General features: G+C 35.8%; 1 protein-coding gene across 1 annotated transcript in view; it reads left to right on the top strand.

The window, feature by feature from the left end:
• Nucleotides 1–17,713, top strand: part of LOC139690316 (uncharacterized) — a 25,024-nt gene extending 7,311 nt beyond the window's left edge. Inside the window, exons 2-5 of the mRNA XM_071587698.1 lie at nucleotides 1,704–1,796; nucleotides 5,144–5,170; nucleotides 8,641–8,828; nucleotides 16,711–17,713. Of these exons, the coding sequence (XP_071443799.1) occupies nucleotides 1,739–1,796; nucleotides 5,144–5,170; nucleotides 8,641–8,828; nucleotides 16,711–17,070 (633 nt within the window). The 5' untranslated portion in view covers nucleotides 1,704–1,738 and the 3' untranslated portion in view covers nucleotides 17,071–17,713. The remainder of the gene's footprint in view (nucleotides 1–1,703; nucleotides 1,797–5,143; nucleotides 5,171–8,640; nucleotides 8,829–16,710) is intronic.
• Nucleotides 17,714–17,895: the final 182 nt, after the last annotated feature.

Below are 17,895 nucleotides of genomic sequence, written 5' to 3'. Positions count from 1 at the left end.
CGTAATGTATAGATATTTCTTAGCTTCACGATAATGAAAAGTGAAGCTATTTATTCCTATTTGTAACTGGAGCAAGGCATTACTTAATGGTACCGCGCCATGGAGGATCATCATCATCATTGGTTGTTCTGCCGCGTGGCAGGTTTACTCATGGTACACCGCCATGTCTTCTTGTCTTGAGCCATTGTTTTCATTTCTTCGTATCTTCCTCCAATCTTTACCATGCTCAACATCATGTAACTCTGTCTCCCTAGTCCTCCCTTCCCGCTGACGCAATCTTGAAAAGGCTTCCTCATACAGTTCACTTGCCACTGAGCCTTTCTTTCTTTGATTATCTTTACCAATTCTCTCTCTTCTTCAGTCCTCCGTAGCACCTCCTCATTCTTTAATTTATTATCCCTACAAATTGCTTCCATCCTCCTCCAGAACCATATTTCGAAGGCCTCTCTTCTTTCTTATTATTAGATTAATATGCATTGCTCTATTATTACATATTATGATTACATTATTTAAATTCATTTGTCAAATAATGTTATTATTATATCATTTTTACAACTTCTTCTATCTTATTATTATATCTTTTATATACCATGCTATTATACACTATAATATATACTATACTATCTATACTATTATCATACATCTTTTGTGTCAGCACTGTGGTAACTTATTATTATACCTTACGCTTTTTGTAATTATATCTGCTTACTATATGATTATACAATTATGTTATTCTTATTCTTTTCTGAAAGAGATGGAGGATAAAGCAGAGTAAAATACGTCGCCTTGGAACCGTATAGGTGGTTTCAAGCTTACCTTATTGAAAACTTTCCATATTCGAAAGGAATGATGATGAATGGTGTTTTTGTGAGTTGGTGCGAGGTTTCAGTAATTTTAAATTGGGAAAATGTAGAGCTTAAAACAATCATATGCAGTGCTTCTCTTTTTCTTCAACCTCCACCATACAACCCCTACCACACACCCTTTCTCCTTCCTCTCATCAGCAAGAGTTTGTATATGCCAACGTGCATTTAATATTCATCGGAAGAGGATACGATGTGTTGAAACCCAGCTCGCGTGAATAAAAATACTATAGTGGAAATCACAATTGTTAATTATCATTTCTCTCCAGCGACGCTTCGGCTCAGGTATCAATATCTTGTCACTATCCGGTTTCAAGGATTTCTGGTCATTATCACGGTTCAACTCAAATTTTTATTTCCTTTTTTGGGCCTCGATAGTTGCTGGTTGCCGTTGAAACCGGTAGGTAAAAACCCAGATACAATGATCAGAGTGCAGGGTTAATTGGAATTTTATCTGCAACGGCCATTTCAGTTTTTTAAACTTGTTTGGTAGCATGTGTGTACAAAATTATTGACACTCTCTTATTCAAGGAAATGGAATAGGATTATTTAAAATAGCGAAAAGAAGATGGGATGGTATTTATTGGGTACATTTGAAAATAAAATGAGTACAATTGTAAAGGGAAAGACGAAGAACTAAAGAGAAAGACGCCAAATGAAATCCAATGGAAAATTGACGCTATAGGTGGCGTAAATTATATATTTTTATCGTCTCTTCGTCATAAATTTTGCATCAAGTAAACGAAAATTGGACCTTTTTAATCTTGAATGTAAAAATTTCTCAACTTTAACATATTTGTGGAAGGGTGTCGATGATTGAAACTTTTCCGTTTTTTACAGACGGCGATCCTCAACTGCGAGATTGGAGCGGACGGATGCCAAGGCAATACATAGTGAGCCAAGATACGTCGGTGTCTTCAGAGACTATCAGAAGTGAGTACCCGGCACCACCCCCACCTCAGTCACCCGTCTCCAGCGAGTACTCGCGAGATGGGGGAAGAAAAAGATGGCTTTTGGTTGACAAAGGCCGTCCGCGTAGCATGGCACCAAGAATCACCTCCGTGGCCGATATTTCCGCGCCGAATATTCAAGGGCATGCGTATCGGAGGGCCAGCGTTGCTGCTTTATCCACCGTGATGGGGCAGAAGGCTAACGCAAAACAGCTCACTAAGCCGGTCAAAAGTCATAACAGATGATTACATTAATGTTGTATGAGAATGAGAAATCATTAATAGTTATGAGTATATAATTGTTGGTATTTAAAAAAATATATTTAGCATATATTTTTAAATGCATACCATGTTTAGATATTGTATATTAAGGTTGGTAGTATGGCTTAGTATTTTTGGGATTAAGAGAATTTAAAATTGTTTATACTTTACCTTTAACCATGATTACCAGATTACTTTGTTTTTGTTTAAATTTTATGCAAACATTCACTGACCATATATGCATTATTTAAACGTATGCATTGTAAAATTTTATGTTGAAGTAAGTTTTGGATCTCATAAAAATTAAGTAATTATACATACACAAATTGATTCATATATCTGAAAAAAATTATTTACTTTTGAAAGTTGGCACAATTTTTCATTTGTGTTACATGTGTACATTAGCTAATTTACTTCATGACATGGTTGCCTTACTTGCTGTTTAAAATACTGTATCACATTTGTTCCTTTACGTAGAGCCTTTGGTGTACAAAGTTCATAGTCACCACAAGTAAAAATGAATATTCCATAGTGATGAAACCCCATTCTCAATTCAAGACGATATACTCCAACTTAGTTATCTGAAATATGCATTTTGGTGGCAGCATAATAAAGAATTTTAATGGTATGTAAATATGGTTCCATTGATTCGGTATTTTGTTATCAATACCATATACATATAACCAGTTTCCACTTAATATGCATGCATAACGTTAGCCTAAAAGCTTAATTCTCCATTGGTTGGAGGTGTCCTTAGCAGTTTCAGTCAAACCATAATTTATTTTTTCTAAAATATTAACCAGGAAAGTATGCATATATAGTTACCTGCTGAACATGAATTTGCCCCATGTTGTGACCAGCTGTCTCTAATGAATGAATATTGTTTTCATTAGTAGTTTGTATCCAGAGAGCCTGCACCATACAAAAATCCCTGCATAATCCATCTCACTAGGGCATTTTTAAAATGATTGCCATCCTTACCCTTTTAACAAAATACGTTTTTCATTAGCTTATTTTTATGCAATTGAAACTACTCTATTTTTTAAGTTTTATTATGATATACTCAGTTGTTATACTACTCAATACCTTTTCTGTGTTGCACTTTTGAGAACAGGAATATATTTTCTTGGTTCTTTTACATATATTAGTAGATTTCAGTGTGTGGCCAAATTACTGAAGGGGACAAAACTCATATAGGAATCATATGCATGATATCATTTTGTAACATTGTCAATACTAATATACTAAATTTGGTTTTGTAATGGGAGAATGTAGTTGAGATGTATTCAAAGTTTTTTTTTATATTCCTCCCCTCTATATATTTTTGCATTAGGGTGTAACTTGTACTCTCCTGAAATAATGAGTATTTACCACTGTCAGTATTGGCTCAATTATCATAATGGTACTAAGATCATATTTTGTATTATGATAGCATGTATTTTTTCTGTTGAATTTTTGCTAATTTATTAATATTGGTAGTGATGCTTAATTATATTGTTATTTTTTCTGATTGTTGCCATTTTATACTCTGTCATTTAAATTCTGGATTATGTTTATTTATTGTTGAAATCACACCTTATATGCTTTAAAGTAACATGCTTGAAGCTGTAGAGGTTAAGTATTTATTTTTTATGCTTTGGAACAACTGTGGTAAATAAAATTAGTTCAAAAGTTGTTTGTCATAGTTTAACTTCACTAATTTAATTCTGCATGAAAATATTTTGCATTCTGGCATGTTTGTTTACCTTGTAATTTGTCTAACATGTGTAATCAAAGGTTGAATTAATCCAGTATCATAATGTTAGTTAGGTTGATTTTATGCTTCAAATGTGATTTCACTGTAATTAGAATTATTAGCCATTTGGAGTAATTCACGTTGATAATGTATTTCTTTCAATTTCCATTAAAACTTAAGCTATTTGATTGGGTTGTATGGTTGTGTAATTATAAATAAACAAGTTAATAATGGTGAATGAGTTGTATTTATGTGTCAAAGCAATTTTGATCGTATAGGTTCTTGTTCTGGAATCTTATTTTGGTGTAAGTAATCATGCAGGCATTTTTTTCTTGTTGTAGGAATCAATGAGATCCTCACTTTAAGGTAATGGTGAGCCACCTACTAACTGTGTCTTTTTATCTTTTTTGAATCAAAATTATTTCAAAGTTATGTGAAATGCATCAGCACATGACTTTTTATGAAATAGTGGATGTGACATAATATTTTAATATTTGTAGGTAATGGCAGTTTTTGCTTATTTTTATTCAAATTCATATATTTAATTAAACTGAAGATGAAAATTTCAATGTGGTAGTTCATCCATAGTTCAACATAACTGTTTTCTGAACTGAATAATATGTGCATGCTAACTAGTAGCATGTGAGAATAGGGAATATAATGGAACCGATGAGTTAAAATTGCTCAAACTAAGTGCGCTTGAATTTTAATAGCTGTTTTTTTTTAATTCTACTGTTATTTTTTATTCTTCCATTTGCATTGACTATCAAACAATTTTAGTGTTACCTCTAAATCATTATTTATAAAATAAGCATTAGGAAAGATATGCTTTTGGTGAGTTGGCATTATTATTTGTGCATGGCATAATTCTACTAATTTTGGGAATAAAACCTAAGTTTACTCAACAAATTTGTTTTATTAATGGTGGAATGATGTGTAAGTTATGCAAAAGACCCATTTATAATAAACATCATGTGTTCAGAATATATGCATGATGACTTTTGCATGTCCATGAAAGCAGTTAAGAGATAATTGGGAGTGAGGATATTATCATCATTAATATGGATTACTCATCAGGTAGGATGAAAATTGTCCATTATTTTCCATAAAAGCTTAATTATTATTGCTTAAAATGCATGCCTTCAGTAGTCATTTTTTTATCACTGCATGTCTGGTTTTTATGGTTAGATATATGTTAAAGCAGTAGTTTTTAAGGAGTGATACTTTGAGTAATATGTGTATACCTCTAATCCTGTTGTTATACATTGTGCATATAATGTGTGCTGAGTAATTGACTTGACTTTTACTTAATAGAGTTTTCATTCTTTTTTCAGAAATGAAAGCAAGGAAAAAGCATCCAGGTATGTTGTTTGTTAATACATATATTTCTTTGTATTTATTCATAGTCTAAATGGAAAAGTATGAAATTATAAGTAGAAAAATCAATTTAGACCGCATCATTTTCAGAATTTGCCACAATTTAACCTGTCTTGTAATATGTTGCGTGGGGTTGAAAGATATTTTGTTAGCTTATTAGTGGAAGCTTAGGAGTGCAGCAGTGTGTGCCTGTGCTATAGGTGATCAAAAACATACCTAAACTTCAAGGAATACTGCTAAAAATAACATGCCTGTGATGTTGCTACATGCCATTCATTGATTTTGCAGTTATATAAATGTAGTGCAGTACTTCAAAAATGCACATATAAAAGAAAAAAATAATAATGAAACATATTTACTGGGACAAGATGGAGATTGGCTAGTCCCTTTCTCTGCCTATTCCCTCATCATTTACATGCATAAATTCATAAAAAAATACATTCCAACAAAGAGTGTGGAAATTTTTCTGTGATTAAAAGAAAATACCAAATAAAATGTATGTTAAATAATAATGTTGGGGTGAAATGATTATTCGTCTTGTTTTAGATTATTTATAGACATTGTATTTTGTGAAAAAGGGTGTCCACCTCACCTTTTAGAACAAGTAATGAGGATATTTAAGTGATCATTTATATTAAAATATTTTTAATTTAGTTCAGTACTCTATTTTTATAGCATCATGCATTTGTCATTTGACCAATTTCGCCGCAGTATTGAATTTGTAGTCAGTGTCAGTGGAAAAATTCCAAGAAACTGTGGGAGATCCTTTGACAGTAACTTTTAACGAATCATCCACCAAATGTATATTGCAATGCAACAATTGCAGAGTGTGAAAATCATTCGCCTTGACTGGAATTCGAACCCAGATCCCTCGATGTCTAGCTGAGTGCTTTTGCGAGTTAAACTATTGAGGCATCCTCTTACACTCCGAGATTTTGGGGTCATTTTTGCCTGTGACATTTCATGTACATTGTTTCATTACAACATCTTGTTCCTTTGAAGCCCCCCAAATATCATAGTTTAAGAGGACACCTTGATAGGTTAACTGGCTAATATACTCGGCCTGGCATCAAGGGATCCAGGTTTGAATCCCGGTCAAGGCAAATGACTTCTACACAATGACATCGTTTTATAAATGGACAGTTGGACTAAATGGTGTTTGTGGATCATAAACTAAACATATGTTTCTCATTTGAGTTCAACAAATCATTTTAATGATCAATTAAATCATAAAAATTAACATGAAAGTAATTTTAACTCATCAAGGTAATAGGAAAAATGTTTGGTCCACTATGTTTTGGATTGCTTTGTAGTTTATATTGTTCAAGTAAGAGACCATTAAGTTGTAGCTCTGATTCTAATATTCACATTCATAAATATTTACTGGAAACATCTATAAGTCCCCTGAAATAGCAAGAAAATATTTCTTTTTGTTTCACTGATACTTTGATCTTATTTCAAACACTGAATACTCAAGTATCTTCATTATTACATAGCAATCTGTCATGCATAAGTCAGTGTTTCATATAAAGATTCGGGACAGGTGATTCAAAATTTTGTGGCAAATGTTTTGAAAATTATCTGCACAACGTAAGTATTACGGCATTAATCATCTTTAACCTAATTTTCAAGCCGTCACACAATATTCCAAAATGTAATGTTCCATAATGTAATGTGGATAGTCAAGTGAGGTATGGGAATGAAATGGATAGATATGTTGGATGGAATGAAAGGTGGTTGAAACTATTCAAATTCAAAAAAGGTTTTATTTTATAGTAGGGTATAAGGTTGTGCCGTGTTAGTCGGGGCTTGGCAGTGTAGCAGTGTCCAGGCTATGGCTATCTAAACCCCATAAAATAAGTCTGGCCAGTGTTCTCCATTTATTTCTGCTGTGAACTTCATCCTTTGTTATTTCCATCTCTCCTAAATCCTGATATGCAAAGGATCTAAACCCTCTCTGCTCTTTCTCTTTTTCACTTCACCTCCATTTTAATCACCCTGCTGCCGACATGAAGTTGTGTGTTTTATCCCTTGTCATGATTTAATCATACCAATACAACCAACACTCCTCTAATTTCTTTCAAATATCCATTACTTTAACTGTTCTGCTGATTCTCTCACATTTGTAATCTGGTACAGTCTGATTGCTCCACACATTCATCTCAGTATACTCCCCTCTGTCACATTTATCTTCTTTTCTTCACCCTTATTTTGATTTATTAAGTTTCTGACCTACTGACCTGCATCAGGTGCTTAACATTTACTTCTAGGGACAGTTACCATGAAAATGCTCTGTTGTTGTAAGGGAATAATTACTTGACTCTGATGAATTTTTTGGCCATTTAAAAAAGATATACCTTTTAAAAAATTAGACTTTTCTTGTTTGCTATTCTCTTGTTATTAGATCACACCTTAAATTCACAAGTTTTTTCTGTGTAAGTCTATTTTGGCATTAAAATTTTTAGTGTCATAAATATGAAAAAATTACTACCGATAGAAACCTAAAAAAAAATAATTTTCTTCATGAGCATAGAATAATTGGTGCATCTTAATTTATTAGTTATGTTTCTCTCTTCCTACAAACTGTGGGAGAAGCGGCAACAGTAACTTTTAACAGAGTCATCTGCTAAGTGTGCATTACAATGCAACAATTTCAGAGTGCAAAAATCATTTGCCTTGACTGAACCCGGATCCCTTGATGTCCAGCATTTGCGTCTCCTCCAGTGATAATTCTCTCTTGCTCTGAATTTCTGTAATTTCTCCATTCTGTTACCTCCACAAATCTTCCTTGTTTCTACCCCTCACATGAAGAGTGTTTACACAGACTAAATTTATCACTGTGCATCCATAATCCAAGTTTATAAGCATAATGCCTCATTTTTACTTTTCATACCTAACAGAATTCCTTTATATCCGAGAATAATAAGAATATTATCCGAGATGATTTCAATGCCTTCTCTTCCTTTCTCATTTGTTTTACTAAAAATAACTGGCACCCCTTTCTGATTTCACCTGACTTTTTTCTTGGCCACCTAATCTCTTGGAAATCAAATAAAGATCAATTGTCAACCTCTTCCCAATATCTGCCTCTTCTCACTTGCTCTCCCTCTCATGCTACTTATGTTAATGGCTCCAACTCTTAGATTTCCAAATTACTTCTTCAGCTGTTTCCACTGAAGATATGGTATTCCTGGCTTCCCTTCCACAGGGACAGTAACACCTACTCACAAATTACTGAAGTGTTGTGCTCTGGCAGTTTTTGGTGGTCGCTGGTTATAGATGGTTTTGGTAGGTTCCTATGGCTAAATGCTCTTCCTGATGAGTCATCCCCATTTACATGGCAATGGGTTATACTGACTGTCAGCCCCAATGGCTGGCTTTGGTTGTTAATTGCAAATGATTTATTTCTTATTCATATTTTGCTTAATTAAACTTTCCTTTGATCTGTTTACAGAAAAGGATTTAGGATTCTTGAGAATTGGTTCCTTGAATGTGAGGGTGAAAAGGACAACTGAAGCATTCAGCAACTTCCTGGGTGTGGGTAGCCAGAATAACAATGGTGGAAGTAATTATGGAAATAGTAACAGTAGCAGTGGAGAAAAGATTCATAAGTCATGGGGTTCTGCAGATAACATTCAAGAGGTATGAATAATTTTGTATATATTTGTTGTACTAATTGTTTTGCATTTTTCTAACATTCATTTATTTCTGAATATTTTCGTTTAAAGTTTTCTTAATTTTTTGACATTTTACGAGTGATACCCTCCATACTTCCTTGCCCCACAAGTGAAAGTACTGTTTTCATGACAAACATTTGACTTTGTATGCAACAGTAATAAATGAAATTAGTGTATTCCCTTAAACACATTTTGATATCTGATCATTTTTTAATGGTATATTTCTGTGTGTGTATTAAAAATTTGTGGACATGATGGCTCAAAAACTATGAATGTGAACTGAGATAAACTTAAGATAAGTAAAGTATATAATCAACATCTTCATTAAGGGCAGATGAACTGATCATATTTTGCCTCAAGTCCATCGTAAGTGACCACTTTAGCCTTTTTATCAATATGTACAACCACAAAAATACCATTTAAAAACAGCAAGAGATCGAAGAGCTATTTCTGCATCTACAAAATACCCCCAAACCTCCGCAAGGGTGTGTGTTGGGGAGTTTTTGGGCCACAGCCATATAAGCCTAAATATGCACGTATAAATGAGTATGAATATATAGTATATTAATACAGTACATATTCTGGACTCTATTAAAAACAGATGCAAATAAAAAAATATACTCAATGCAACTATTTCAGAGCGTAAAAATCATTCGCCTTGAGTGGAACTCGAACCCAGATCCCTCAATATCCAGTCGAGTGCTTTAGCCACTTAAGCTACCGAGGCGTCCTCTTAAACTCTGAAATTTTTGGGGCTTTTAAAGGAACTAGATGTTGTGACGAAATGCCGTACATACAATGTCACAGGCATTCGTATTCGTGCGCGAGGCGCCACTGTCCACGAGGTTAAAGCCAACTTTAAACACTTATGGTGTTTTCCCTTTGACAAATTCCAAAGAAACTGCGGGAGATGCCGCAACAGTAACTTTTAACGCAGTCATCCGCTAATGTGCATTTCAATGCAACTATTTGAGCGTAAAAATCATTCGCCTTGACTGGGACTCGAACCCAGGTCCCTCAATATCCTTTGTTGCAAAGGAAACACTTGGTTTTTCCACATAAAATATTTATTCACGACCTAGGTTTCGACGCTCAGCGTCATCTTCAGGTGAAATACAGGCCAAAATCTTTCTTTATATAACAGAAGGAATGGGGAGGTGGGGGGGGGGGTGTGTATGGATGTAAGAAAGGAAGAGGAGATGGTGGGGGAGGGAAAGGAGCGGGATTGGGGTATTACTGAGAAGGAGGAGTCAAGGTTAGTCTCCTTCCCTCCCCCACCATCTCCTCTTCCATACACACACCCCCCCCTCCCCATTCCTTCTGTTATATAATATAGTGAAGGACATGCTATGTAACTCCCGGTCACCCCTCCTCAACCTTAAACTCCCAAACTCTTTGTCCTATCTCCACTAACCCCAAGGCGGACCCCCGCCAGGCAACCCTTTCCCTACCATGCTTCCTTAACCTCCCCCCCCCCCCTCCCCCCCCCCTCCCCCCCCCCCCCTCCCCCCCCGGAGACTAACCTTGACTCCTCCTTCTCAGTAATACCCCAATCCCGCTCCTTTCCCTCCCCCACCATCTCCTCTTCCATACACACACCCCCCCCCCTCCCCATTCCTTCTGTTATATAATATAGTGAACGACGTGCTATGTAACTCCCGGTCACCCCTCCTCAACCTTAAACTCCCAAACTCTTTGTCCTATCTCCACTAACCCCAAGGCGGACCCCCGCCAGGCAACCCTTTCCCTACCATGCTTCCTTAACCTCCCCCCCCCCCTCCCCCCCCGGAGACTAACCTTGACTCCTCCTTCTCAGTAATACCCCAATCCCGCTCCTTTCCCTCCCCCACCATCTCCTCTTCCTTTCTTACATCCATACACACCCCCCCCCACCTCCCCATTCCTTCTGTTATATAAAGAAAGATTTTGGCCTGTATTTCACCTGAAGATGACGCTGAGCGTCGAAACCTAGGTCGTGAATAAATATTTTATGTGGAAAAACCAAGTGTTTCCTTTGCAATATGTATCGTTTCCACAAAGTGACGCCTGAAGCTATCTCCCTCAATATCCGGTCGAGTGCTTTAGCCACTTAAGCTACCGAGGCATCCTCTTAAACTCTGAAATTTTTGGGGCTTTTAAAGGAACTAGATGTTATGACGAAATACCGTACATACAATGTCACATGCATTCGTAGTCGTGCGCGAGGCGCCACTGTCCACGAGGTTAAAGCCAACTTTAAACACTTATGGTGTTTTCCCTTTGACAAATTCCAAAGAAACTGCGGGAGATGCCGCAACAGTAACTTTTAACGGAGTCATCCGCTAATGTGCATTTCAATGCAACTATTTCAGAGCGTAAAAATCATTCGCCTTGACTGGGACTCGAACCCAGATCCCTCAATATCCAGTCGAGTGCTTTAGCCACTTAAGCTACCGAGGCGTCCTCTTAAACTCTGAAATTTTTGGGGCTTTTAAAGGAACTAGATGTTATGACGAAATACCGTACATACAATGTCATATGCATTCGTAGTCGTGCGCGAGGCGCCACTGTCCACGAGGTTAAAGCCAAATTTAAACACTTATGGTGTTTTCCCTTTGACAAATTCCAAAGAAACTGCGGGAGATGCCGCAACAGTAACTTTTAACGCAGTCATCCACTAATGTGCATTTCAATGCAACTATTTCAGAGCGTAAAAATCATTCGCCTTGACTGGGACTCGAACCCAGATCCCTCAATATCCGGTCGAGTGCTTTAGCCACTTAAGCTACCGAGGCGTCCTCTTAAACTCTGAAATTTTTGGGGCTTTTAAAGGAACTAGATGTTATGACGAAATACCGTACATACAATGTCACATGCATTCGTAGTCGTGCGCGAGGCGCCACTGTCCACGAGGTTAAAGCCAACTTTAAACACTTATGGTGTTTTCCCTTTGACAAATTCCAAAGAAACTGCGGGAGATGCCGCAACAGTAACTTTTAACGGAGTCATCCGCTAATGTGCATTTCAATGCAACTATTTCAGAGCGTAAAAATCATTCGCCTTGACTGGGACTCGAACCCAGATCCCTCAACATCCGGTCGAGTGCTTTAGCCACTTAAGCTATCGAGGCGTCCTCTGAAACTCTGAAATTTTTGGGGCTTTTAAAGGAACTAGATGTTGTGACGAAATACCGTACATACAATGTCACAGGCATTCGTATTCGTGCGCGAGGCGCCACTGTCCACGAGGTTAAAGCCAACTTTAAACACTTATGGTGTTTTCCCTTTGACAAATTCCTAAGAAACTGCGGGAGATGCCGCAACAGTAACTTTTAACGCAGTCATCCGCTAATGTGCATTTCAATGCAACTATTTGAGCGTAAAAATCATTCGCCTTGACTGGGACTCGAACCCAGGTCCCTCAATATCCGGTCGAGTGCTTTAGCCACTTAAGCTACCGAGGCATCCTCTTAAACTCTGAAAATTTGGGGCTTTAAAGGAACTAGATGTTGTGACGAAATGCCGTACATACAATGGTTTCTTTGGAATCTGGGTTCGAATCCCAGTCAAGGCGAATGATTTTTACACTCTGAAATTGTTGCATTGAAATGCACATTAGCGGATGACTCCGTTAAAAAGTTAGTGTTGCGGTATCTCCCGCAGTTTCTTTGGAATTTGTCAAAGGATAAACACCGTACGTGTTTAAAGTTGGCTTTAACCTCGTGGACTGGGGCGCCTCGCGCACGAATACGAATGCCTGTGACATTGTATGTACGGCATTTCGTCACAACATCTAGTTCCTTTAAAGCCCCAAAATTTCAGAGTTTAAGAGGATGCCTCGGTAGCTTAAGTGGCTGAAGCACTCGACCGGATATTGAGGGATCTGGGTTCGAATCCCAGTCAAGGCGAATGATTTTTACACTCTGAAATTGTTGCAAAGCTCCTGGCTTTCAGTTCAGCACTTTTCTGCATAATAATGCCCACTCCCACATTTCCAATCATGAAGCCTCTGTAATTGATCCAATAGTTTCCGCTCCAAAAGCATCCTTTGGATGATTTCACTTGCATTGAAGATGTTGAACCCCATTCTGCCTTTACATCATCTAGCATTCCATGCGCCTGGAGTGACTAGATGTACGAAATTCCAATATTAAAATAACTGATTTGCTCTCTTTAGTAATCCCTGGCCTGAAATCCAAATGTGGCTAGTTTACTTCTGGAATATTTACTTGAGAGGGCTCCATCGCATTTGTTATTTTAATCAATGAAAGAAAAATAGGAAAATTGATAAGCTAATACTCTTAAGGATGGCAATTTGGAGGCTCCCTATTGCTATCATAACAGTAACATTGCAGTGCTATAGCCTTTAAAGTAATTTTAACTATATTTGAAGTGAGACATGTGTTACTTAACTAATTACCGTGGGGTGCACCTTCAGTCAAATACAGAAGGTCTGCTGCACGCAACTCAAGGTAGTTGGTGGTTGAATTGTTGGCGGCAGCTACTCACCAAGTCATGGCACCTTCATGGAAATTCTTAGAATTTTTATGCCATGTTACCCAAGGATAGTTGTCTATGTCATCTGAGTACTGCTATATCTAGAGGGTAACCCACCGTCTGCATCTAGGATTAACACTTGATGGCTCAGCCAAAAGTTTATAGAAATGAAAAAACTGATATGGTTTTCCCAGACTAGGAAGTCAGTGGGGTTGTTTCAATATGACTATTATATCATGGTAATGGGCTAAAATTTTGTAATTTTCTGAGCATAAAAATTTGGAAACTTAAGTATGTAGTAATTTTCCAACCCTGTCTTGCAGTGGCAGATACGCTTATTTCAGAATGGAAAGTGAGTTTCCATTGAAATCTCAAGGTAATTCAGTCTTTGAATTTCCTGCACTTGCATGGATTATGCACTTTGGTATCATTTTACAAGATGAAAAAACACAGAAATTATTGTTACATTTTGGCACTGAAATGCATTAGAGTTACTGGCATTCACCCATTTCTATTCTTAGTAAAAATGGAATTTTTTCATCCTCTTTCCTCTTCACCCTCCTCCCCAAGATACCTTCAATTTGAAGCGAGATAAATAAAAGTCTATTCCCACCCCTGCTTGAGTACTATGACATTAAATTTTACTCAGTTATAATATATGATGACTGCCATAGCTCAGCTCAGTCATAGATGTTGAAAAAGCGACTAAACTTAGATTTTCGCTGCCAGAACACAAAGTAAACCCCACTCTTACTAGTAAGTACTTTATTGAGCTTATGGTTTAAATAGGTTTTGCTTCCAACACTAATTGCTTGTTTATTTAGGATGTATGTACTGTTTCTTTTTCCATTATAGAATAGATATTTCAAGCAATTACATGTAGTGTATACCAATTCAAAATGACAAGTTGATCTAAAAACCAATTTTCTGCCTTTTGTGGCATTGAAAGCCTGAGGTGATTTTTGACAACATATTGCTTTTTTTTAGCTTAGAATAAATGCTGTGTAAACTTTTGAATTAATGCTGTGAATACTATTATGCTTGTTTTTTTATGATTAAAAGGAATGTGAGGTGTAAATAAAATAATTCAGTTTAGGTTATTAGGATTTAGATTTAATTATTTGCAAGAGCTGATTTCTCTGTGATATCAGCTTAATATTAAAGGAGGATGCATCATAGTGGTGTAAAAAAGTAAATATATTTTATGAAAAATCTTTAATTCCAATTCATTGATATTTTCTGAATGTTAATATGCTGATTTCAATGGGTAATAAGAGATTGAACTTTTACACCCAAAATAATCTTCCTTTTCAGGATAGTGTATGTTAAAAATTACCTAGTTTTAGATTTTTTTCAGTAAAATTACTCAATTTTACTAATTTCTTCCAAGCTACTACATCCTTGCTTGCTTTTAAAAAACTATTTCACATTCATACATACGTGCTCCTTATCTTTGACCACATTCATCTATCTATCTAACTTTCTCAGGTGACCTCTTCCTGTCAAACATTAACTTCCTTCATTATGGTGATTCAACTCTTATTCCATATCTCTGCCTAACCAAACTAATGCAACAGACTTCTTTCTTACTTTTATTTCTGGTGTTACATCCAACCCACATTTTTTTCGTGCACCAACTATTCCTCAGCCAATCTATCCAATTTTTACCATGTGTACTCATTATGTACTTCACACTCACTGCATTTAGTCAACATTTATGCATACATTGGCATATATAGGTTTTATTTGCATGCACTAAATTGGGAAAGGTGCACTTTTATACACTTATCATTTTTTGCTGCTAATGACAAATATTCATTTTTTAAGTACCCCAAATAATACCAAAAACCTTCTCCCAGCATTCCCATATGATTTAATCTCTTCATACCATGAACACAGTAATCATGTATGGCATCATGTATGCCTTCCCCTTCCTGAACCCAAATCATAATCTTCTAAGTAATCATATGCTCTCCTCTCCATCCTCTTAATGATCCTTTGTACCACTTTTGCTGCTTGTGAAATTAAACCTGTTGTTTTGTAGTCCTTGCTGCTTTGCCCTTTTTTTGGATGGATAATAACGCTGATCTGAAGAAATCTTCCTACTAAATTCTCCCTCATAAATGCCAATCCTTAGCAGATTGAAACTCTTCCTTCAAAAGTTTCCTAATCCCATAAATAGTTTTGTGGGCTTTTAATAACTGTCACCACAGCCTTATTTGATTTCAGTTCCTTTCTATCTCACAGTCAAGTAAGACTGGTCCTAAGGTATCCTCACCTGTGTCATCTCTTTCCATGTCTAAACTTGCTGGCCTTATGCCATTAACATTTAGTTCCTCTATGTATTCTTTCCATCTTTCTTAAATCTTTCTGGGCTCAATTAATAAAATCCATGTTGCATATTTAATAATGTGCACAGGATTTCTCTTCTTATTTCCTCATAGTACTTTCAACTTTCCATACAGGGTAGCTATTTCTTCTTGCCTTATAACCTCTCCATATCCTCACCCTGAGTCTTCCACCATGCTTTCTATCACCCTATTAATTTCACACCTTAGTTAATTATTAATCTCTTTGCACTTCCTTCTACCTAATTGGGTTTACATTCTTCCACTTCCTTCCCTCATCTTTCTTCGTAATAATGTCATCTGTAATCCATGGTTTCTTTGTCCTTTTGCAAAAACTTTTCCTGTAGTTTCATTTTAGGCTTTCAATATCCCTTTTTGATATGTTCCCATCTTTCCTCTACTGCAACAATTTTCTTCTGTGTTCTCAAATAATAATATTATAATACCTCAGAATATTCACTCCTACAGTAATTTACTTTGGATTCATCCCAGATAATGATCATCACTTTTTATCCTTAATTGTATTTATTCTTTTGCCCTCTTCTAACTTTGCCCTTTTCACCCATTTCTGAAACTTTTGCCCTTTTTCTTAGTATCTGAAGATGTAAAATAATTAAAATAATGGTGCTTAAAATTATATAATATTAAACAATATTAATTCAATCTATTTTCATTATCAAGTTTTGTTTCATAATTTTATGTTCTTGTTTTGTGACTTCATATTAGTGGATATTTTACTCAGTATTGGATATTGAAAAAAACTGATATCAACCCATTGCTAGTTTTCTCCTTGAGATATTCATCATGTCTTTCACATTGGCCATTTTTATTTCATGTATAAATACTCAGATAAGCCAAAATATTTCATTTTCTCAGCAATATTTTTTTAAATGTTTTGTCTTAGATAGTATTCAGCAACTGGATATACCATCCAGTCTAATTTTTCTGTGGTTAACTTTTTGCAGTAATGAACCCAAAAAAATTGTGCATCTATGGTAGTCTCAATTCCTATTTACATTTACAGGTTGATAGGAGAATAATGCCACCTCCTAAGTATCCTGCCAAGAAGCGTAGATCAAGAATGGCTCATCTCCATCATCATCGCTCTCAACAAGAGTTGGGCAGCATCCCTTCACGAGCTCTTGTTAGTCACTCAGCTCTACCTGAGAAGGGTGGTACTGCCTGTGCTAGTACACCTGCTACTCCCACCCTTCGTAGAGTTCAATCATCTATTTCAGCTACCACTGGGGAAGAAATGGCTGAATCTTCTGCCAGTCCTGAGGCCCTCAATATAGTTGTGCTAAGGAACCCTGTAGGAAATGGTGGGGATTCTGATTCTGACACTGCTTGTGGTTTCGATTCAAATTGGAAAGCAGTGACATAGACTGTGCAATATGTGCATTAGACTTCAAATTTTTATCTGTTTGAGTATTTACTACCTGTGTAATAAGGATATATAATGGTTGTTGAATAATGTAGAGAAATTTGTATAGTTCTGTTGTGTTGGGTGTGATTGATAGAGGAAATTCAAGAGTTATGAAATCATATCATTCTTAAGTATTTTATTTATTGCTTTTGTGTAAGCTAGAAATGAATTAACAATTGAAACCTGTATCTTATAGATTGTAATGGTTAAGAAGGCATTTCTTGTATATTAGAGGCTTTCACAATAGACCTAACAATATCATTTTTTACTATACTAGTAAACATGTATTGTTTTAAGACATTGTCCAGGGTGCTTTTTGAATGTTTAAGATAAATTTTAATCAGGTAATTAATCACTAATTGAAGAACAACATAATCATTTTCTGGAATAGTTTAAGTTTGAAGCATACATTTGGAAATATTTAAGTTAATAGAGTTAATGAAACTTCTTTTCCTTTTTTAGTTATTAATTAGTTTTGTAATGAAATCTTGTCTTCTAAGATATGATTCCATTAAGCAGAATATGCCAATATTTTTTAAATCAAGCCAAAAATTTTATTGTATTTGTTTACAACACTGATGATGTCAAAATGTTATCTACTTCCAATAAAATGAACGCAATAAAGGTTAAGTTAAATTAGCAATACATTCACAATTATCATAATTTTAAATAAAATGAGTAAAATTCTAAAAATGTGTATTCTCATAATTTTTGATATTTGAGTACACTATCCAAAAATTGCAGTAAATATCAACTCACTTTTATATTTTGAGGTTGGAAGGG

Source organism: Hetaerina americana, unplaced genomic scaffold (genome assembly GCF_022747635.1).
Source record: "Hetaerina americana unplaced genomic scaffold, ioHetAmer1.1.p SCAF_3, whole genome shotgun sequence".
NCBI lineage: Eukaryota > Metazoa > Arthropoda > Insecta > Odonata > Calopterygidae > Hetaerina > Hetaerina americana.
The sequence above is the reverse complement of the archived record's forward strand: the minus strand, read 5'-3'. Positions and strand labels throughout refer to the sequence as shown.